This window comes from Lytechinus pictus, chromosome 8 (assembly GCF_037042905.1).
Source record: "Lytechinus pictus isolate F3 Inbred chromosome 8, Lp3.0, whole genome shotgun sequence".
Lineage (NCBI taxonomy): Eukaryota > Metazoa > Echinodermata > Echinoidea > Temnopleuroida > Toxopneustidae > Lytechinus > Lytechinus pictus.
Window position 1 is genome coordinate 38,340,964 of NC_087252.1, and position 24,729 is coordinate 38,365,692.

Below are 24,729 nucleotides of genomic sequence, written 5' to 3' on the forward strand. Positions count from 1 at the left end.
ATTCATTTTTATTCATTTGGTAATAACTATCGATTTCGATCCATTATATTTTCTAATTTGTTATTTCAAAAAAGGACACTGGGTCAATTAAAATAGGCTTGCTAAAGATGTGTGCAACGTTTAATGATTGATATGCAAATCAATCTATACATAATTGAAATAAATAATTAAAAAATTACGATTACAAATGTATAAAAAATAATTAACCATTTTGATGTCTTTAATACAGGTAATACCAAGATCTGAGGATGATGAAGTGGCTTTCCATAGTCACGGTTTTAATCGTTTTGGCTTCCAAAATCCTTCATATGGAAGCGGGCAAGGGACTTCTGAATGAGTTGATTGCTATTCCAACATGTAAGTATAAAAGCTTTCAATTAGTGGTCTTTTCATTTATTTTTATTAAAATAAGAGGACAACTTGATAGCCTTGTGATTGTTTGGTGCTAGTGTGGAAGCTTTTATTTTTGGGAAATCGTATTTCGAAGTAATATTCAATTCGCCGACATAGTCATCCCTAGCTATAATTATTTAGAAGAGCAACAACATAGAAGGAAACTATATCAGCTACTTATATGAAGAGCTTCGAAAAGGGGGCGAAATCCACTTTTGACCAATATTGATTTTTTTTTTAATGTATATATCTTAGACGTGGAAATCAAAAACACCATATCGCACTTCTAAAAGAATGGAAGGTTAATAAACATTGATTGTAAATTTGGTTTTTATTCCAAAAGGAGCTAAATCCAAACCAGTTTTATTCCAAAAGGAGCTAAATCCACTTGATGGTAATTTGAAATTGGTTAATTTTACTACGGAATTTCGAAAGGGCAAGGATAATGTGGATTTGCGCTTTTCCAGAAGCATGTATTTTCTGCGGAATAAACGAATAAAGTAAACTTTAAACTGGATTCGGACTTTTTGATCCAATATTTATTCAAACCGATAAGTGACAACGGAGACAAATTAGAACATATCTTCAGGGTTTTATTGCCATTCATATATGGATTGTCGCTTATAGTCAAAGCCAGGTTATTCCTAATCTTTTTTCCAATTTCGATAAATGATGAACTGCTCCACAGTGCATTAGGGAAGAATACAGATACATACTTGTGATGGATGGTAATAAAGGAGAATGGAAAGAACGAAAATTAGAAATATATCTTCGCCCCCGGTAGAACAATGCGCTGGCGTTCAGAAGGAATATTATTTGAACACGTTTGGGATGCTGGTTGCGCTTGGGGTTGAATTCATCCATATTCTCTCAGTGCTTCTCGTATAGTTCTTAGAAACTCGATTTGGCTATGATAAAAAGTTGAAGAGTGAATGTTTGAAGCAAAATTCTGAAAAAAAAATATTTTATTAAATATAGTTTTTTAAATTTTTGTTATAACAAATTTTTTGAAGTTAACTTTGAATTTCTTTTTTTATGTTTTAATATGACGACTATTTTTGTTTCTTTTGTTATGCGCATGGTAATTTTTAAAGAATGCAGAGATAAAATACAAATGAAATTCACTGAATTCTGAGAGAATGACATTTTAAAAAAGTTGGTCTAGTATCACCATTATTCCATATGTTTTCCAGCTGTTTTTAAATGAGGTGGTGAGATTAAAACTTTAGTAGCTAAAGTCAATAACTGTGTTATTTCTGAATGAATTTTCACTATACTCTTAATAACCCCAGCATGAGTATTTTTACTACTTAAAAGGTATTGTACACTTTTTATGAAAGGAAATTTAGTACAGACATTTTAAGGAAACAGGTTTCGATGAGAAAAGAAACGATGCATTGAATTGTTTGGTATATGTATAATCAAATATTTATTTCTTCAAATGTTAAATAGTAAAAAAACGGTGTTTAGAATTGTAAAGAAAAGATAATGATTCAGAATTATGGAGATGAGAGACATATCAGTTCTATATTTCGTTTGTTTAACAAATTTGATACTTAATGGATGTTACTTTAATCGTTATTTACTTAAGAGAAATGTGAAGTATCATTATTATTTGAGTTCATTCATTAATTGTGTAATGTTTGCTTGTGTATATTTTGATATTATTTGGCTCAATAAAGAGGAACAGTGAGCGGGCTAAAAAGTTTTGTTTACAAAATAAATTAATGTTACTACTACCATCACCATCATCGGCAGTAGTAGTATCAGCAGCTACTTTTTCAATGTCATTTGTTATGTACTCGAAACATCTGGTACATATACATATATAATACAGAAAACTCTAAATCATATTTATCGATTCAGCAGCCTTCCATTTCCTCATTTGAATATTTTCTGCATCCGCTAGCATAGCAATCATTTTGAATCGAATATAACTGGAGAAGCGATTATCTAATAAAAGACATTTTTATTCCTAACCTCATCCATTTGCATCCCGTTTTTAATCATCTGTCTCTTTTCATTACATAATTGTATATTTTATCTTTCAACCATATACAATTTATAATACTTTTTCTCCAAGCTGTCCAAAATGTGTCATTCAAGTGGTACTGAGATGTTTTTTTCTGTTCCTATAGGGAGTTTTCCGTTTGAATAATGCATTCGAAAGGGATGAAAAGATCAGGTTGTCAGAGCTGTAACCTCATTCGCACAAGAACCTGTAATTTTAAACCTGTTCACAACACCAATTCTAGGGATTCGCGAGAGTGTGTGTGTGAGAGAGAGAAGAGGGGCGGAGGAGACTAAATGATAAGAAATTTTATTTGACACATATACAGGAGGCCCTATAAGTATCATCAACATTGTCATCATTACCATTATTTGCCAAAGAGCGGCATAAAACGTAAGGCGTGTTAAGGAGAACACATTGGTTTATTCTGCCAACAGTATTAATTATCATCATTATGATTATCATTATCATTATTATTGTCATCATCATGAATATCATTACTATTATAATTATCTATTCCCATTTAATAATGTGAATGAAGGCTTTCAGATGTTTTTCATGCTAAAAAAGTAAACACATTACGACTCCCCGAATAACGAAGGAACACAAAGATGATTTGAGAATTAAAGTAAATTAGGTAAAATTAAAAAAAAGGAAATAAAGGAATTAGTTCAAGATTTGAGAATTACAATTTACTACATTATACAAGATTCGGGATAAACAGAGCAATAAGTAACAAGCAGACCCCACCCCCCCCTAAAAAAAAGAATAATAATAAAAAAATCTGGGAAAAATAATAGGCGTCGGGTTTGCATAGATCTTGCTACGTCATGAAGCCGTTCACCCTCATAGAAATATTTTACCTTACATAAAAAAATCGAACAGCATTATGTCTGAGGGCAGTGAATATGGCGGAATTTACTTTTTTGCATTGTTTAAATGTTATACGGACATGCTGAAAAAAAAAGGTTGTTAGCTGGAAGGATTTCTTTTCATCTTTCCGTATTTAGATAAATAAACTGAAAGAAACTGAAATGTGCCGTTTGGCAATATTCGTGCAAAAAAAACCACATCTCTCGACATGTATTCTTTTTTTTTATCGAATGAATTTGACCGGGAGATAGGTAATACGGAAAATAGGAAGGAGTAAAGCAATTACATTTGTATTCTTCTCACCATGCTGATAATTATTGATGCTCCAGGCAGGGTTCCAAATGATGATCAGATACATGGTGAGGGAAATGAAGGTGTAATTGTGTTTTGCAACAACAACATTAATAATAAAAACAATAGCTAGTTTTTATTCAGCGCTTTTCCCATACACGGTTCAAAGAGCTTTCCAGCATATGATTACCCCGGTCATTGGATTCATTTCAATCCCGCACGAAATTGCACAATTTCCACTCCCTGGGGAGCATTCCCTGCATTCATTGCAGCCTAATAATAGCGCTGGCAAATTCAAACATACGATAATTTTCGCATCCTACCGGGTACTCAATAAACACCTTGGTGGAGAGTGGCAAATACAGACCAGCTTCTTGTCAAAGGACGCTAGCGCCGGGTGGGATTCGAACACACGACCCTCTGATTAAAAGGCGAGAGTCAGAACCACTACACCACGACACCTCTGGCAATAATTGTCGAAACTGACTTCTCACTTTGATGTTCATTCTATAACACGTTTTCTTTGGACAAGCTGAGTTCAGAATTTTAATGTCATACTTCGCTCGTTTTTTTCAGCAATATGCAGTAAAAATATTCTTAGATTATCAACACATTCGATTTGCAATATGATAGTAAGCATTGGATATGAAGTTATACACTTATATCTTAGTAAAATTGTTACTAAAGCTACTGAGTGAACATACTCTCAACACATTGTGTACCACTAAGTTAATTGCTTGAAGTAGTGAAAGCTGTCCCCAGTCAATGTACACATATCTAATTCAAAGAGCCACGGCCATATCATTTATACAGGTAACACAATAATCTTGGGATCAACGGTGTTCCCGTGTGCTAACCATTATCAAAGGAACTGCCCCCAATTACCACAGAACGAACCTAACCCAGGAGCTTGGATGAGGAGAAATTGCCTTGATCCTACACGACCAAGTGAGTACCGACGCAGTAACCCTGCGGAACTCCATTCGTCAGTAGTAAATTTTTGTTTCCGATAGTAAAGTAAATATTCTTTTAAACATATTTAAAATTGACATTTGCCATACATGTAAACAAGTTGAAAACACATCTCACCATTTCCTCCATCTTCGTCTTATCTTCAGCCGTGGTGACGCCGTACTTCAACAGATCCGATACAGTATTTAATCACACTCGCACACAGGGAGAAGGCGTCGTTTTAAAATGCCGCATAAACAGATTCAACAACAACTTTATCTTGAAGTGGACCAAACGCGACACTGGAAGTACATTGTCAGGTATTGACATGATTGATATTTGATAATCTCTATAAAACTTTCACTAATTAAGCGACATTACTCTAACATTGTAGATTTCAAAGTTTTCTCTTAAAAAATTTACTGCATAATTATGATAATGGTATCTATGCAGGATACCAATCCTACATTCACAAGAACGAAGCTGACTTGGAACCGACTGATAGTATACCGTATTAATTTTTGTTCGGTTTGGACTTTGATTTGCCGATGTGAGTGGCTCATGGCATTGTTTATTTATTAATAAAAGAAAGAAAAGAATTTGGGGTAAGGAAGGAGGTCCTAACCAAATCCACCCTAATATCGGTATACAGTCTTATACAGCGTTGATCAAATTAACCAATCCGTTGATGAATATCTGTCCATCTTATAGAACATTGTCAATATCTGAACAAACATTCTTTGAGCTTCTAACTTTTAAATCAGTCGACACATTTACCAATGAATTTATAATTTTTTACCAATCCTTTTCATGAGAGAAGATGAGCTTTAGCTCACGCAAATTAACATGCTTTGAGCTTCTAACTTTTAAATCAGTCGACACATTTACCAATACATTTATAATTTTTTACCAATCCTTTTCATGAGAGAAGATGAGCTTTAGCTCACGCAAATTAACATGTTTTCGATAATAGCCTGTTTTACTAGAAATAGTAAAAGTAAATACAATATTTAATTATTATTGTTATTATTATTGCAAGTCTTTCGTACCGTAGAATGCGTTCCCTTGTACTCTTAATTTCAGTGGACATGGGTCTATGGGGTTTTCACGAAGCGGTAAATTTACTGATGGTCTTATGTTGTGTTTGCAGAACCGATCTTCAATAGTAACATGGAAACGCAAATCAACTCCCATCGTAGTTTCTCTATGGTACGCAGCTCGGATAATCAATCGGTTACCGCCGAACTGCGGATATCTAGACTCGGTCCGAACGACGCCGGTGTATACCGATGCGTCTTTCAACAGATATCCGGCTTCGAGTCTGGATCCGACTTGTCTGGCGAACAGCTGTATCGGATCGATGTGAGATGTGAGTATGGATTGTAAATAATTGTTTAAATATCAGAACGATTGAAAGATTCTCCATTCAATGAAGATGGGCTGGAAAAAAGACAGAGAAAACAGGAGAGATGGAAAGAGACGGGGGGATAGGGGTGCGATGGTGGAAAAGGAGGTGGGTTCAATTGTGCCTAGTGAACTTTCGTGATTCGGCGGAGTTTTCTGTAGTAACAAACTAAACGAAAACATTATTTGCCCGGTATTTAGAACCTTTTGTAAACAGCTCTATAATATTCGTTAGAAAAAGGCAATGTAAGAGACCTCTTCTACTTATGGTCATTTAAAGAGTCGGTATAGCATCATGTATCAAATTAATTTGAGAATTACTTAGATGAATCATTGCAACAGGCGAATCACAAATGCACACAATTTTAGTAGACGAAGTTTGACAACGGGGAGTAAACGGTAAGAATTGAAAACTATCGACGGAATTTCGCAGTTGTGTGGCAATTTAATGTCACCTTATTCGATGTGAGATTATGGTCAAAGTAATGATTTTAAGCTATTTTTGGAAGAGTTATAGTCAATGGATATCCGCTTTAAAAAATATCAGGATCTAGCCTTGTATGCAGTAGCTGATATACGTAGGGATCACAGTCTGTAAAAATATAAGTGCTCCTTTGACCCGAATATAATTTTCCTGACGTGCGGCTGCACCGAGAATCGGGTGAACAGTGAAGTCCCCAGGAAACGTCCCTGGGGGACCCCTTAATTAATGATGGCGTAACTAGAAAATTAATCCCTTTTCCTTACAGAAGAGGGTACAGGAAATTTTGGCAGTGGAATCATGTACAGTTATGACTTGTCATAAAAAATGAATAGGACCACGTCAAACGTCAAGGGAATATCTAGGCATGTCAATGCCACTTGGTCATTGCACAATATCCCATTCTTCTTCTATCCGTTTCTTCCGAATCATTAGGTATTCATTGTAATTAATCGCTGGCATAACGTCTTTCTAGAGATGTATTAAATTGATATAGGATTTATGAAAAAGAAAAGGATACTGAGACTGCTATGAATGCACTATTGAACTCAGTTTTGACCCCAAGGAACCGGGAACCCATCACCTTTGTATCTTTTTCTTTAACCTTATCATAATTAATACGAGAATAGATAATCATTACCTTAGTAATTGCTCCACCCATGTCTATTACTAATTTCCGGCCAGTACCAATCCTCATTCCTTTAACTTATCTACTATCACTCACCTCAGGGACATATGAAGGCTAGGCTTATTATTTCCAAAGCCTAACATCAACATTTGAAGGACATTAATTGATAATTAATTAAGAAGGTGAAGGAAAGTGTGATAGTAGTCTATTGCTAAGAAATAATAATATTGAAAAATCACCTGCAGAAAGTTCTCATGACCTCCGTTCTAGGTCGATTTTTCCAGACTTTTCCCATTTACTACGGAGACACTCTCTACAGCGCACCAATCATTTGAAAATGAAAGTCAAATCACAATTGAAAGCTGAGAGGCTTTTATCGAAAGTTGGTGGACCGAAACAGCATCGGAATATCTTGACTCTGGACAACGACATAATTATTTGCAATTGTTCGTCCGGTGCAAATCTTCGGAAGATCTACCGTCCCAGTCCACCAACTTTCGGCAAAAGCCTTTCAGCTCTCCTTTGTGATTTTAATTGCATTTTCAAAGGAATCGATGCGTTGTAGTGAATGTCTCCGTTTGTATAAATAATATTTTGTATAAATTGCTGTTATTATGGTTGTTTAGGGGTGTGTTAGGGGTACGTGGGGGAATATGCTGTACATGAATGCGCGTTTCCATAAGGTTTATCATGTTTATGGGAGGGTGTAGTTGGAAATGGGTAGACGTACTCGTGAAAAATGATTAGGAAGTGGAGATCATTTGGTTTTTCCATTTTCTTTTCACATGAAATATGCATGTCCAATGTAATCACATGAGAATTAATTTGGCGGAGAACTATAACCAGTCATGCCATTACCCGGTGCGTTTCCACTGCTGTTTCTGAAAAAAAAAAATCTGATATTCTTCATAAACAATCACATCAAGATTTATTTAAACATACATTTCTGATGTATAAACGGAATAGAATAAACGAGAGAGTCCCTGTTTTACAATTTAAAGAAATCATAGTCTACAAAATGTAACATTAAATTCCAGCTTATTTTTTCCTCCCTTTTTGTCTCTTTTTCAACTTTGCCAGTCACTTTCTTCTGTAAACTTCTCTTTTCTCATGTCCTTTTATTATTTTGTCTTCTTCTTACCTTTACATTATCCTTTCCATGTTTTCACACTTTCCTATTAATTTGCTGCTTCTACTTACTGTTGCTTGAATGATGCTGCCTTTCACCACCTAATAAAACACCTTCAGCAAGAACTATGACAAAAAGTCATCACTGATAAAACGAAAGAAAATTGTCAAGAAAAAAAGGTCTTTATAAAAAAAATGAAGAACATTTAGTCAAAAAAAGACAAATAAAAACATGACTTATCAGTCACAAATGATTACATTTTCATTTCCCCTCCTTTTTGGGTTACAACTTTACCGGGTACGCCCGCACCCTCTGCACTTCCCTTTCGATCCGAGCATGTGTAGGGAAAAACGCTTATCCCACCAACATCACCAATTCAAAGGGACAATTTCAAACCAGTAGTTCAATCGAAACAAGGACGGTTGTGTCAGTTTGTGCTTGAAAAGAGTTGTTATTTTGATGTGCAGTAATTTACCCAATTGGTTAAGTCTAAATGGTTGTCAGTATGCATGAGGTGGTTTAAATTTACTTTCAGCTGAAGCCTACTGCTTAAGCCACACCATCGAAACAGATACCAGACCTACCGAAGCTATTGCGTTATTACCAATGAAATAACATCTGTCGGCGTGGAGTCAGATTCTGAGGTGTGACTGTATAAAAGATATCGAGGTGGAGGGGGGGGGGGTAATATATTGATTGGAAACCCATTTCCGCTGTATTATAGAATGACAATCTTGGTTTGTTAGATTATTGGATAAGGTAAGGATGACTGACATTTCTCTAAGTGAAGACCCAAATGCGTAATTGATAGACCAAGTTGATCTTGAGGTAGAAGCTTAATCCATCAGTAAGAAACTAAAATAATGACGACATGTTAACTGTTGTCGGATTCCAACAATTTGAGTTTGAGTCCGATCAGTGTTAGATTAAACTTAAGCTTAAGCACAAAATCAATCAAATTTTCATATTACACAATGTCGCTTTCGTTCGATTGATTCGCTTACTCGCGCCAGTTGAGTAACTTCGCCCGTAAAATAGTGTGTCCCTTATACTGTGACTCATTACACCGTATAGTTCTCTTATGCTAGACAAAATTGTCCTCAACTAACATTGCAACATTCCTTCAAACATTAGTCGACCTACATTTATTTTTGCTTTGGTTTATTGTTTTATGTACATGTAGATCGGCAATGCGTACACGCCAGCTTGAGAGGGGTTATTAACACTGCGGATATTATAGGTGTTTAAAACACGGATCGATTGTTAATTATTCAGCGGAAAATGTGTGGAGACACTATTCTATTCTTTGGGGGTAATTTCAGGTTAAAACGAGGAACGCGGTGAGCGAACATCGCCACAGCTCACCGTACGTACGCATTGGTGCATGAACATTAAAAACACTTAAACAAAGTCAACTAAATAGCCTTATTTATCACATCATTAACACCTTTTACAAATGAAAGAAAATAGAAATGCATTTCTGTGAAGATCGGATAAAGATCACACGACCATTATTACAGCGATTTAAATTCTCTTTCATCTCACCAGAACATTGTTACGTATGAACAAAAATTTCACTGAAATGGCTTCCGTGTGATTAGATAACATTGGTTTAGAGGTGAAGGTGGTGTCACAATTGGGGCCCGGTTTATGAGGCTTGTCATATAAATTTACTATCGGCCAATCGGATTGCATGATTTCAGTAGCTTTAAACTACTTTTGCATATGTAATTATAACAAGTTTTATAAATGAATCGGGGCCTTGGACATTTTACCTAAACTGCTATTGCATATGTAATTATAACAAGTTTTATAAATGAATCGGGGCCTTGGACATTTTACCCACTCTAAGCCTACCTACACTGTAAAAAATGAAGTGCTAATTTAGCACTTACAGTGCTTGTATAGTGACTGCACTACGAGTGCTGATATTCTAGTTCAAATTTAAACTAGAAAATCAGCACTCGTAGTGCAGTCGCTATACAAGCACTGTAAGTGCTAAATTAGCACTTCATTTTTTACAGTGTACCTACGAATATCAAGCATAATTATATTTTAACTCTCTTTCTTTTATCAATACTTGTGGGCGTGTCGTGGCCTTGGTTATGACCCTCACCTTTCAAGCAGAGGGTCGTGGGTTCGAACCCTAACCACGGCGTGTTTTCCTTCAGCAAGAAATGTGCCCACTCTGTGCTGCACTCGACCCAGGTGAGGTAAATGGGTACCGGAAGCAAGTAATTCCTCAAAAAGCTGTGCGCACCAGAATCAGTAGACTAGCTTAGCCGGGGGTAATATGAGCGTCTTGAGCTCAAATCCTTATTCATTATTTATTGTGTAATGAATATTTCACATTTTGGTACTGAGGAATATTTTTATTAACAAATGGCAGATCTTGATAATAAGACATTATGTTTAATGAGTAAACACCTTGCCATACCGTTTACTTCGGCATATACTAAATAATAACACGCTCAGGTGTGAACAACTCTTAATACCTCAGTCACATTTCCCTTAATACGGCGGCCGTACGTCGAGTCGAAAACAGCCGTTTTATTCATGTTTATTCAAACAACCTATATGTATCTGGTACAAAAATGCTACGACTCTCCGTGCTGCCGCCGTAGGGGATATGTGACTGGGTATGAGTAAGCAAACATCACACTGCGTTTGCATGGGTAAATGAAGAGACACAATATGTTGTCCATTGTAGAAGGCTCTTTTTAAATTAAATTTTAGATTAAAGGTTTTATTAGGAAATCAATATCAAATCACACATGACATACACAAAATTAGTCAAATTTGGGAATGGAATATTATGAACTGTACATTATGATCTTAATCAATATTATGCAAAAGTAGCAAATGTAATTAATCTAAACCAAACATCACGATGTGTAAGGTGTATCCAAATGTAGCTTCTTATCCTTTGGTTCGCAGGAGGGTGCCTCGTCGGATTGAAAATAAAATGTTGTGATCGTTTATCGTTTACATTAGCAAGATTATCTTCTTCGTATTTTATTATCTTTTTTACAGAAAAGTGAAATACAAAAAAATAAAACACTTTCCACTACGATATACATGTATCATTAACTTACATTGATGGTATTGATAGGGGGAAGGGAGGGGCCATACTAATTAAAACGTGTGTTCCATTTATTTTTTAAATGGAGAAAATAGGGATTTACAGTTACAGAGTTTTCAAACTGATTGTGTCTCTTTTTTTCTATTCCAGCGTGCCTTTTCTGTTTTCTCCTCTTCTTTCCCTCCATATCTTAAAGAGAGAGAGAGAGAGAGAGAGAGCGATCAACCTATAATGTTGAACATATAGAAAGAAACCCGTATAAAACCTTATCTCGCTGTAAATAGATGTGACTTATTTAATTCTCTTGGTTTTTTATTTCAATTGTTGATATAAAACTTACGTACACATCACTTTTTCGTAAATTTTTAAGGTATACTTATTTTTCACTTATCTGCAGTGGCGTAATGAGCCTTAGATTATGAGGGGGCCAGATATCGCGTAAAAATTATTTCAAAAATTGCGAGCGAGCGAAGCGAGGGAGCAAAAATTTACATTTTGTGACAGATTTTGACATAATATTCAGAAAATTATATGATATTTCACCCTTCTCTCTTCCTTTTCTTTCCTTTTCTCATTTTATTTTTTCTTGGTCTTGAACAATTTTGGGAGCCCCCCCCCCCCCATCTGTACGCCAGTGCTTATCTGACATGTCTTAGGTGCTTAATTTGCATGGTCTAAGATTAATCGAATAATATACATTTCATCATCATGTTCATTTTATCCTGAAGTATCCTATCTCATATTAGGATTAGATAGCAGTATCTTTGACACATTATGGGAATCAATGAATTGTTCTCTCAAATCTTAAACCCAGAAACGAGGTCGACATCATGGCACCATTTCTATACCAGATAATCCATAAAAGGTTTTGCTATGGGATATCCATTTACATGACTGTATTGCTTTCCTTCTTAATGCCGTTTTCTTCCTCTCTCATTACCGTTTCCTTGCGTGATTTTTTAGGTGCAGGCCTGGGAGCAACCAAAATGGGGGGGGGGGGGTGAAAATAACAGGCGAAATTTCACGAGCATTTTATTTACCCCATTAAAAGAATGCAATAATACACATAAAACGGCTATCACCAACAGTACCCATTTTTCCATGAAATCATTTTGAAAATCGTTGATTTATTTGTATAAGAATGTTTTTCTTTGTTGTTCCGGTGTTCTTTTTTCTTTGAATCATGATGAACATAGTAAGAAAGTAAACATTCTCGACATGTTCATGAATTGTACCTGAAGAAAAATCTAGCATGATGTACCTTCAAATAGAAAGTCAATACAAACTCATTTTTTACATGATGTTGTTGTTGCGTTGTTTTTGCTTTGAATCATGATGGACATTGTATATTCTCGACGTGTTAATGAAATGTACCTGAAGAAAAAAATCTAACACGATGTACCTTCAAATAGAAAGTCAATACAAACTCACTCCTTTTACATGTGTGTAAAGTGTAATCCATTGCGTACAATAATGGCGATATATTTTATGGCAAATGAGGACAGATCCAGGTGGGCTGGTTATTTGTTGAATTCTGAAATTCAATTACACTCCGAGAGGTTTTTATTCCGATCATTTTCAATCTTAAAATATATATATCTCTTGGTCTCACCATTACAGATCCTGCCCGAGTTCGGAGCATCGGACCTCGGATCGCACCATTTTGGAGTTCGGATCAACCGGATAAGTTTTACTTCAACGAAACAGCCAATATCACCTTGACTTGTATAGCAGACGGATATCCGAGACCAGCTGTAACTTGGAGACTTCACGGATACCCGAGTCTATCCGAAAGGATGAATAGTAAGACATGTTTGGCTTTGTCCAGTTTCGAATCGTCTAGAAACGTTTGACTTCGATCCTCATGGAAGATGATATCCCCAAAAGAGAGAGGGGGAGGTTAAGGCGTGAGAACGTTTAACTTATAGATCTTAGAAAAAAATATCATTTTCCAGAGTATGTTTTATTTTAACTCTAGAATATAAAGATCCCCAACAAAGTCGAGATAATTAGGCCTACTTTGGAAATTGCCTTAAATATAATGATAGATACGTCTTTGACAGCTCCACTCACTTTTCCGAGCCCCCACTCCCTCCCCTAGATAGAGATGCCCCTGAGTCAGTCGACACTATTGCATGAATACCCCTTAAGTGTCAGCTACATTGGAAAATCGTCACCGTATAATTTCATGAAAATTATTGGCATACTTTTCTGTTTTAACCTTCCAGGTTTTACCGATGTGGACGGCTCCCTTTATATACCAAAGATAACGAGAAATTATTCTGGCATTTATTTATGCTCTGCACGAAATTCTTTGAACCGCAGGAAATCCACCAGAAGAGTAGAGTTGATCGTCCAATGTGAGTTAATAGAGATTATTCGCAATAACGACGCAGCCGCTCTCTACAACGCACCAATTCCTTTGAAAGTGCAAGTCAAATCACAATCGACAGCTGAAAGGCTTTTGTCTAAAGTTGGTGAACCGTGACAGCAGCGTCGTTTCGTGACTCTGGTCAACGAAATGTTTTTTTTTTCTTTTTTTCAATAGTTCGTCCGGTGCAAAACGCATGATATGCCAACCATGCTAACAGTCCCGGTCCACCAACTTTCGACAAAAGCCTCTCGCCTATCCATGTTTTTAATACTTTTTTATTTGACGTTGTACAGAGCGACCGCGTCGTGAGTACGAAAGCTTTCTATTATGTTTTTAATTCATTTCCCTCTACATCTGTCAGTCAGTACACTCTTAAAATGTTGAGCGATATACTGTCCACACAACAATTGGTTAAAACGTTATCTAATTCTGGGTATAGTTTTAAACCAATAATGTGTGCTTTGGGTGAATAATACACAGTATTGGCTGAAACCTACCCAGAGTTGGATAAATATTGTAACCGATTGTTGTGTGGACAGTGTGTTGCCCAATATTTTAAGAGTGTAGTCATATATAAGCAGATCCTCAAAATACTGCTTCATTTATCTTGGTGATGTGCATAACGTACATGTATGTAGTTTCTATTAACCTGGAAACGGATCAAAGACTTCCTTCAGTTAGGTCATTAATGCTCTCAGCTCTATCATTTCGAGGTATCTATGTGAAGCAAAGCAATAATTCGTTAATACCATGTGTTTTATAATTTTACAGCCTTTGTAATGTAGCCGAAAGTTTGGATCCAAAACATGCTGCAATATATTTTCACCCTAACGGCAGATTTCTCATTTGATTTATTTTTGGTTGAGCCGCATAATTTTTACTTCATGATAAACATGAAGATCTATACTTTTAATATTAGTTTCAGATGGACTTGTGATCTAATGGGGTCATAATCAAACTTTTCATGGGCCAAACACATATGGCAACGTGAAAGAAGGATACTGTACTCTTATTTGTAAAAATAGATCACACAGAAAACCTCGCGATTCACGAGATTTTGTAGTGAGTAGGATCTCGCCGCGTGGTGATGTCTCCCACTGCCTTCCTTTAAAGTGGCGCTTTTCATTTTTATTTCTTATCTTCTAATCCATTTAGATCCGCCACAGTCTGAACAAAGTTATGAGGTTCACAAACGAAGTGCTGGTCGGTACCTCCTCTTGCAAGGGTCTTTCACTGGTCTTCCGAGCCCGACATATCACTGGTTAAAAAATGGAAAATTGTTATCAGCCAGAAACAACTCGTAAGAAACATAATGCCATTTCAAAAGATTTTTCTCACAAGTTCCTAACTTAAAGATCGATCCCAAGCAAGATCGAGTTTAAATCAATCAATATCATCTAATAAAATTTCGCAGACTATTATCAGTATCAGTGAATAATTCGATTGGTTAGCGCTTGATTTTTATCTCGACTGCTAATCCTTCATACACTTTTTTTCGGATTTTCATTAATCTCAAAATCAGATTGGTTAAATCCTACAGATAAAAAATAGCTGTCTGTTGTTGATGTTGTTATTTTGAATAGGCAAACTAGTCAGTTTTTTACTATTGTTGCCTTGTTAAAGGTATTGTTTAACTTTGTGAGCAGCCGATTTAAAAAATTCTCAAACCAAGATGAAACATGTGTACAAGTGCATGTATTAGAACTAATAAAACCTGAAAACAACCATTATTGAGAATGAAAAGTTTAACTACAAGGCAAACCCCGATTTTGTAAATAGGCGTCTTATAGACGCCTAAATAGTACACATAAGTGTATAGGAGGAAATTAAGATGGTGTTTTCGGTCACTTTATATTTCAATTTTTGAAGCACTAAATAATTATTTTCGAACGCAATTTTTTCTGGGCTTCATTTTTGTAACATATCACAGACACAGGTGACAAGTGTGACCTTCTAGCTCAGATTTTTTAAAAGTCAAACCAATGTTAACCAATCACTTTAATTTGCTTTCCTTTTTTTTTCCAAAACAGAATAATTTCTTTGTTACAAGCAGGTTAGCAACTGGGACCATCGTACAAAAAGTTTCAATCCACACTGATTGATAACACCATTATAATTATTTCAAATAAACCAGTTTACGTAAGAGAAGAACGTTGAAATTGATTTGGTTTGAGGTTTGGATAAATTTCATCTGATGGCAATTTATTTGTAGAAATGAGCTCATATGGGCCCGTATTCTGAAGTCGGGTTTAACTTAACTGAAGTCACTAACAGTAGAGATATCATACTTCAGCTCATTGGCTCTCAAATCATTCATAATTGTCTAGGAAGTATAAATAGATGATTGTCTTCACGATCAATGTATCAGGAAAGAGCACAGTAAAACATAAGAAACATACAACTTAATAAAATTTTGATAATTTTGGCTTCCCATACTTACACCACAACTTTAAACCTGAGTTTAACTTAAACCCGACTTCAGAATACGGGCCATGGTGTTTGATGAAGATATATAGATTAGACTAGCCTAGATTAGACTATGTTCTTTTTTTGCTAAAAAATAAAGTCAACTAAAAAGCCATGATATGCGCATCCTTTAACACGGGTCGTCAGTTGTGCGTAAACTCATGTGTAACTTAAACACAGTTTTATGGTCCCAGGTCCTAGATCTATAATCATTTATCTCCACAGTGCGTCCCACAAAAAAAAAAAAAACGTGTTTAGAGATAAATTTCACAATTATTAAATATGATTTTACTATAAATTTGATACTAATGGCAAGAGTGAAATCTCATCATTAATTTTGATACCAACAACTTAGAAAATCATTCACGCATGGCAGGTTCCAAACAATAAATATTAAGGCCTATCAGAAACGATTTGCGCAGGAACTCACGTAAGAATCTGAATAGACTCCCAGTTTAGGGATCAGTGAGAGAAACTTCACAAAGAATACAAAAGAAATGCTAATGAGTCAATCGTCGAATAAGTACAGTTGTCGTATCACTAACCAATCTTGTCCAATTTTTCTGCGTAACCTGATTTTAAAATTAAAATTTCAAACTCGTCTTGCTCATCATTGCGGGAAGTGTTTGTCACATATTAGGTATCAAAATGTAGATGAATAATTGAATTGTATATATGATGAAATAAATGGAATATCATAAATAATTTGCTTTTGAAGAAGAAAAATGTGGGAATTGCGGATTTCTTTTTCCTGGGACGCCCTGTATATTGTGTTTCTTTTCTTTTAGATCTGAAGCGGTGTCGGGTCGAAAGCTAGTCATCGTAGGGATAGAGCCAGGGAGTCACTACGCAAATTACACGTGTGTCGCAACGAATATTTTAGGATCAGCGAGTGTAAAATTTGAAGTAAACGGTAAGCAGAAAAAAATCAAACCTGCATGGACGCCCATGTTTTTTTTTCTCTCTCTCTCTTTGGGGCAAACATACGCATTATTTTCCTTTTGTAAGAGTATATAATAGCGAAAAATCAAAGCGAGAGACGTGAGGACAAAAGGAATTGATTAATTAGGCATTTTATTATTAAATTGAAATTATGTAAACACATTATATGGAACTTTGGGAAAATTTGCAACAACAAATAAGTTTTAAAAATCGAAGCAGTCTAGCTCCATCCCTCCCAACAGTATGGACATAAAGTCATTATTTTATTTGGCATAGGTCACTGGCGTAAATCCGTGTCGAAAGGTGTGGGGGGAGATTGATATAATTTGCCAACTTTTCGCAATCTTGTTTCACATACACAAATATTTAATAATTAAAAATGCCCAGATCTATAACCACTCATAAAGTATTCTTTATTTTTGATGTTTTCATTATAAATTTCATTAGATGTAAATAAATAAACAAATAAATGAATAAAAAAAAAAAAAAAAAATAGTTATTCGCATTCAAGCTAACTCTTACCCACGCTCTCTCTCCCTCTCTCGCATAAACACTGGCTCGTATCCCTCGTATTCTACACACACACACACACACACACACACACACACACGTCATTATCAGCATTAGCAAACCAATAATTTCATTCAAAATTTAATGATGTGTCATTCTACAATTAAATAAAAATAATGAACACGACAAAGATATAATTTCTCATTTCTAGAATTGCTTTGATATCTGGCAAAAATGAAATAAGTTGAGATAATCACCATGGTATTCGTATTTTGTAAGACAAAGAAGAGACAAAAGATTAGGTCTAAAAAGAGAATAGGGTGATATAACTTACATATGGATGAAACTAAGTGATTACACAGTAGTCCTATATATCTGTTGACAAGGTTGATATGCATTCAAGTTCTTGAATTTATATTATATGAGTATAAAAACTAGGTTAAATAAAAATTTTCCTCATCGATCAAAATGGCTTATCTAATTTGATCAGAAAGCTTTACGGGTTATGGCGATTCCTAACAGACAACTTTTAAATTATGTCAAGTTATGAGAAAAAAAAGTGATACAAGAATCCTTCTTTATACAGTGCGTCCCAAAAAAAACTATACACTTTTGAAATGGCTGCCAAATAAAACATATAGCACTTTTGGGGAAATAACTTATAGATATGGAAAGCCGATAAAGTCAACTTTCAAGTGACACCAAAAAGTTGGAAAACTATTAATGCTTGAGCGAGCACTGCCCACTGAAACAAAGGGTATGAAAATTAGGGTGGGCCGGAATTAGCCTTCCAATTTCTTTCAGGTTTTTTGTTTGGTACTTGGAAAGTTGAGGGTTTTTTGGTGAATTAAAGATCAGTTGTGATAGTTTGTTGTTTGTGAAAATTTAATGCGTTTATTACATCTAAATTTAATGCATGAGTGATCGTGAATTGCAATTTTTAGTGCAGCATTTTGTCTTTATCATGTGGATCTCAACAATGTGTTTATGAAAGTCAAGAGAAGAGGGGGTAATATGACTTAGGTAGGTGAAGTACGTTGATGGGATAAAGGTCAACAGAACATTTAGCAACCCCTCCCTCCATCTCAACCCCCCATCCCCGCTTCTTTCCTCCTCAGACACTAAGCTCGGCTAGGCTGGCAGGAATTAGATTTACAGTTTTTTTGAGTGGTTAGTCCTTTGGAACCTGCTAAGCTAAATTAATGAGTGAGATAAGTTTTGGTTTCTTAGGCAAATTTCATGAGTTACTAAAATTGAAATTTAATGCATGAGTGTACAGGAATTGAAATTTTAGTGTAGCATATTCATCTTGTGGACCTCAGAAGTGTGTTCGTGAGAGTCAGAGTAATGTGATGGTACCTGTTACAAGCAAGAGGGCGAGATATGCTAAGACTTGGTTAAAAGGGCATTCCTCTTCTTTTTTTTCTTTTACAAATTAAAAGTCATAATTATGTACCCTCCCCTCTCCACCTCCATTTCCCAGCCCCCCCTCTCTGTCTCACTTCCTGGATTGTAGCCTATTCAAAACTTAGCTGCCAATTGACCTGTGGCTGATGGTCACTTTTTTATTGAATTATTACCAAGAAATTTAATGATTATGATGATTAATGAAATAATTTATTGAAAAAAAAACTGAATGTTTGATTGATCACATTGCACATTGAATGAGTTGATTTACTGATAAATTGTTGATGAAATTATTGATAGGAAAAAGTTGATGCCCCAATTCAGAATTAATCATTAAATCAACATTCCGCTCTGGACTTCACGCGTACATGACAATAGCCATCAGTCTCTCAACAGGAGGGGAGGGCGGGAAAGAGGGAGGGGGCGGGGGCTGAATGTTCTTCTCCCACTTAAGTCCTATCTCACCCCTATTCTCCCGACTCCCATGAACACACTGCTGAGATCCACATGATAAAGTTGAAATGCTGCCCCAAAAGTATAATTTGTGCTCACTCATGCATTAAAGTTCAATTTAATAATTTATAGAATTTGCATAAGCAACCAAAACTGGTTACGGTTGATCATTAATTTATCACAACGCCCTTAACTTTGCAAGTTTGAAAGGATTTGCCTCTTAAAAACTGACATAAATAGGAAGGCTAATTCCAGCCCACCCTAATTTTCATACCCTTTGTTTCAGTGGGCAGTGCTCGCTCAAGTATAAACAGTTTTCCAACTTTTTGGTAACATTTGAAAGATGACTTTATGGGCTTTCCATATATGTAAAAAAAAATTCCCAAAATGCTTTATTTTTTATTTGGCAGCCATTTCAAAAGTGTATAGTTTTTTTGGGACGCACTGTAGTATGTTTTACATTCTTGTTGTTTTTGGCAGTACGAAGCCCTGAATATTGATAATTTGATAACTTTACTTTTTGTTTATTTTTCTATTTCATGTATATTCGATCCTCCAGAAATAGTATGATTATTTATGATGTTAAAATAGTACATCAAATGGTACCTTGGTTTTTTTCTCTATTTCAGGTAGCCCGTACCCTCCTGTAATTTTAAACAAGCAAGCTCTGAGTACGAGGCGGAGATCGTTTAATCTGTCCTGGTCGCCTGGTCTGAATCTGCAAAATGACATACCTGTTACGTCATACAGATTGCTTTACAGAAGATTGGAAATCAAGGTTTGTATGTGCGTCTCTTTATACTTTAAAGCCAAAGGCGAATAAGTGAGTGAAGTGCTTTATTTTTTATTAGTGACGAAGATATACTGATGTTTTGTTATTATCATTATTACTATAAATGTAATTTTTGTTAGTATGACTATTATTTATTTATTCATTCATTCATTTATAACTTTTTTTTAAATTTCTTCTTCCATAATCTTACACTCGAAGCGAATTCTTCTATCCCCAACCGAACTTGCTTTCTCTTGCTTCCGTGTTTGTCACTATTTTTTACGGCTTTTAGGCAGAATTGTTTCAATTTTATGAATCAACCCCTTCTTTAACATGCGTCTTTTTTTAAATAAAAGTTGCTGGGAAGGAAAATGTTGGATTGGGGATAGAAATGAATACAATAGCAGAGATCATCCAAGACTGAGCGTCGTAGAAATATGCGTTAGTCCAAACTTTTCGCATTTACTACGGAGAACATCTCTACAACGCACCGATTCCTTTGAAAATGCAAGTCAAATCAAAATGGGGAGCTAAGAGGCTTTAGTCGAAAGTTGGTGGAGCGGGACAGCATGGAAATCTCTTGACTCTGGACAACGACATATTTGCAAATGTTCGTCTGGTGCACATCTTCGGATGATCTGCTGTCCTAATCCACTAACTTTTGACAAAAGCTCATCAGCTCTCCATTGCGATTTTAATTGCATTTTCAAAGGAATAGACGTGTTGTAGAGAATTTCCCCGTATTTAATGCGAAAAGTTTGGTTTAGGGAGTTATCGGACAACAACGTAAGGATGATTCAAGAACATAGAAAATTTATTGTCAAATGCCCGTCATGACAAAGAACAACAAAATAGTCTTTGTCGGAAATTGGTAAATCAAAACAGCAGCTCGGTCATCGACACTGGACAAACGACATATTATAAATTTTTCGTCAGCTCTGAAACTGAAGACTGAACTGCTATTCCGGTTCACCAATTTTCGACAAAGACTTCCAACTGTTCTTTGTCATTATGGTAATTTGACGGGCATTTTTAATACAGTACCTCGGTTCTTTAATCCCCCGTAACTCGCTGAGCGAGGACATCATATTATTCGAATAAATCGAATGAAATATCCGTTTGTTTTCTCGCTATTATTTTTATAATCCCAGTCGGAGGGAAACGAAATGCAAGTCATTTATTACCCCAATGATGCTCCAAACTCCATCAACCTTCCAGGCAATGTCTTGAAATACTATCTCACCGAACTGAAGGAGAATAGTACATACGAGACAGAAGTTTGTCCGATAAACGATTTTGGCAAGGGGGATTGTGCAAACTATACCTTCTATACGCCCAATGGTAAGAAAATAATTATTTGATAATTCATTTTGAGTCTACGCCATCGAATATTAATACAGTAAGTCCCAGAAAAGAGACCGTAATTTAATTTATTTGTTTGCTCTCATGATCATGAATATGCTACATGAGATGTAAATAAATGGAAAAACAATGCATTACTTAGTTAGATCAATCTAAACCGGTGCTACCAAATTTCCATTTGCACGAGTAAATAACGATTTTGCGATTTTTTTTCTTCCTTTTGCTGCCATCCTATCCGGAAAACAAAGTTAATAACTTGAATGTCTTTTCTTCCTTCATATTAGACCTTATATATAAGCTATGAATGACGCATGGTCGAAAAAATGTTGCATAAAAACATGCTTATTTTCTACCTATTCTATTGATCGTGAAAAAAAACAAGCATTTCACTTTCTCAACAAAGCAAGAGACAATCAATGCGCGGTGAGTGCGAGCTTGCGGTCGGCTGGAATTTTACGTTTGGATTTGGTAGCACCACTTTCCATGATTGTTTTAACTTACGTATGCGTGGATTATGAACGGTGAAATGGGATTCGAATTGAAGAAGAGAAGCATAATCTGTCATTCGTGCACATCTCACAAAGGAATTTCATGATCACAGTAGTAAAAAAAAAAACTACCATGAACTACGGTTTCGTTTTTTTTTCTGGGACACACTGTAAATTGAACCTTTGCATTGTCATCTTTATATGACAAGAATGGCGAGCTAGGTGCTTTTTCCCGAATAAGCACGACCAACAAAACCTGTATTTATTAACATATTTTCGATTGTTCAGATCATAATAATAAAGAGTCGGATCCTTTTTAATTTTTGATTTGTCTCTCTTGTGGATCACTCTAGCCGTGTGTATGTTTCATATGAAGAGAGAGTGAGCAAGTCTTAATGTGTATTTTTATTACTTTACTTATCTTCCAAACTTTTTTTTCTTTTGCTTTTTTAATGCAAGAAATAGGGCTTGTGCCTGTGTTCGATTAAATTATTACATAATTCTGCCTATATTATATTTCCAATTTCAAAAATATATTTTTTATTATTTATATTTTCCAGAGAACAGGATTATCTCTCAAACTACTTTAGAACAAACAGGTGAGTATATTTCTCTTCATCTTGGCCCACTCCTTTAAAAGCTAAAGTTCTTCGTTGGCTTAGGATGTTTTCTGAGAGTTGGCTCTCGGGACGTTTGTGTTATTAAGGTCCAGTTTGCACTTACCTTTCCATGCAATCGGCTCCTTGATCCTTCAGGAAAAAGTCTTTGCTTGACCCATTTATGAAGCAGCAAGTGTGAGTCTGTGAGATACTTAGTTTGTCAATTTCCTCTGAATCTTGAATATGTGGTAGGCCGAAGCTTTCAGCACAGAAGATTGCAATTATTCACCTCATTGGCAAATTTCTGGATTCTCTTCTTTTGGAAACCCGTCCTTCATTGTGGGATTGTATATAGGTAATGGTTACTTCGACCACTATCAATTAATCTCGTTGAACCAATTTTTACATTCTTGCAGAAAACTCGGCAGAGATCAGTCCAGAAACGAAGTCGCTACCATCTACCGGTCGAGCTTCATGCAGTACGTCGCCCTCTATCGGTTGCATGTCGATCTTGGTCATGCTTGCACTTTTCTGCACATTAGATAGGCCTACAGATCTTTTGCCGAATGATAAAACATAGAACTTGAATAAACCACCGCGATTTAAGGACTGGAAAATTCGACCTTATCTTGATACAGACGCTTTTTTATGAAATAAGTAATGTTGTAGATACGAAATTTTATCGTGTATATTGCAAAGCAATATTGCAATTTGCTAGACAGTATATATCCACAATAGTGAACGAATAATTTTACTGAAGTAGCCATAGAGTAGGTAGTTACGATCATGGGCCAGCAGCACAAATCTTAGTAATTGTTCTTAGATTTGATTTATTGGATTTATTACATAATTAGGCCTATAAAAAGGCCTATATAAACTAGGTTCCAATAGAAACTTATCAAACTTAAAAATCGCACTACGAAAATTCCACAGAGTCAAAATAAACCAAATTTTGACACCGGCTAGCTTCAATAATCTTAAAAAGAACATGTCAATGATTAACAAAGAGGCTGAAGCCCCTTAAATCATATGATTCCGGAATCCAAAGTCACAAAATGGCAAAAGGAAGACCAATGTAAGTGAGATGAGGTTTAACAAACTTACCAGTTTATAAAAGTTCACAATATGACAATCGGCATATTTAATTGATTGCCTCAGTAACTAAGAAGCTACAGGAAGTTAAAATTAACATTTTAAACACAATCTTTTGAAGTAAAACAAGCATAATGCATGAATGAACTCAATCATGTCAAAAGCAGTTAGGCAAAGAATGACCATTTAGTTGAGACTGAAACAAGACTTTTGTGACTTTGGATTCCGGAACCAATTGATTTGAGAGGCTACAAGCCTCTCTGTTATTAGACAAATCTCTTAGTTATTAACATGTCCTCGGTAAAGATTATTGAAACTAGCCTGGCCCTGTGTCAAAATTTTGTTCATTTTGACGGAGTGGAATTTGTGTATTGCGGTTGTGAAGTTTAATAAGTTTCTTTTGGAACCCAGTTTTATGTAAGCGTTTGCAAGACCATCAGCACTTTGATCAAGATATAATCTTTGTATTACGGGGCTCTAAACCATGTAAACTGAATCAAATTACTGATGATGGGGTATCGTTCAATGTTATTTGGGAGTTTGGGCTCAGCGACCTACTGACATTTCGAGATGACAGTAAATGTATTAAAAATGCCCGTCGAATGACAAAGAACGGATGGAAAGTCTTTGTCAAAAATTGATGAACGGGAACAGGGCCCTTGGGAACAATTTTTGTATTGGGGTGCTGGAGTGATTTTGACAAGCAATAAAAATGAAATAAGAAAACAAATGTTTTCACTACAAAATGAAGGTGCTTCAGTCCAAAAAAATAATAGGGTTTATTTTCAATAGGTCCAATGCCAATTACTAACTCGTCTACTATCATTTGGTCTACCATCAGTCCGTCCACTATCCATGTGGTCTAATTGCCATTTCGCCCGCTCACCATTTTGTCTAATAGCCAGTTGGTCCACTTGCCATTTAGTCCATATACCATTTCGTCTAATTTGACTTATTGTTAATTGGGCGAAATGGATGAAAAGAAAATGAGTATTGGATCAACTGGTAGTGGTTATGAGAC

At 35.6% G+C, this 24,729-nt stretch overlaps 1 protein-coding gene across 1 annotated transcript; it reads left to right on the forward strand.

The window, feature by feature from the left end:
* The first annotated feature begins 233 nt into the window (after positions 1-233).
* Positions 234-24,471, forward strand: LOC135155189 (limbic system-associated membrane protein-like). Its single transcript, XM_064104050.1, has 12 exons — positions 234-357; positions 4,382-4,516; positions 4,687-4,839; positions 5,670-5,888; positions 12,864-13,046; positions 13,472-13,603; positions 14,773-14,917; positions 16,872-16,996; positions 20,025-20,173; positions 21,319-21,508; positions 22,578-22,616; positions 23,033-24,471. Exons 1-12 carry the CDS (start codon positions 249-251, stop codon positions 23,194-23,196), a joined length of 1,743 nt encoding a protein of 580 aa, XP_063960120.1. The 5' UTR covers positions 234-248; the 3' UTR covers positions 23,197-24,471.
* Positions 24,472-24,729: the final 258 nt, after the last annotated feature.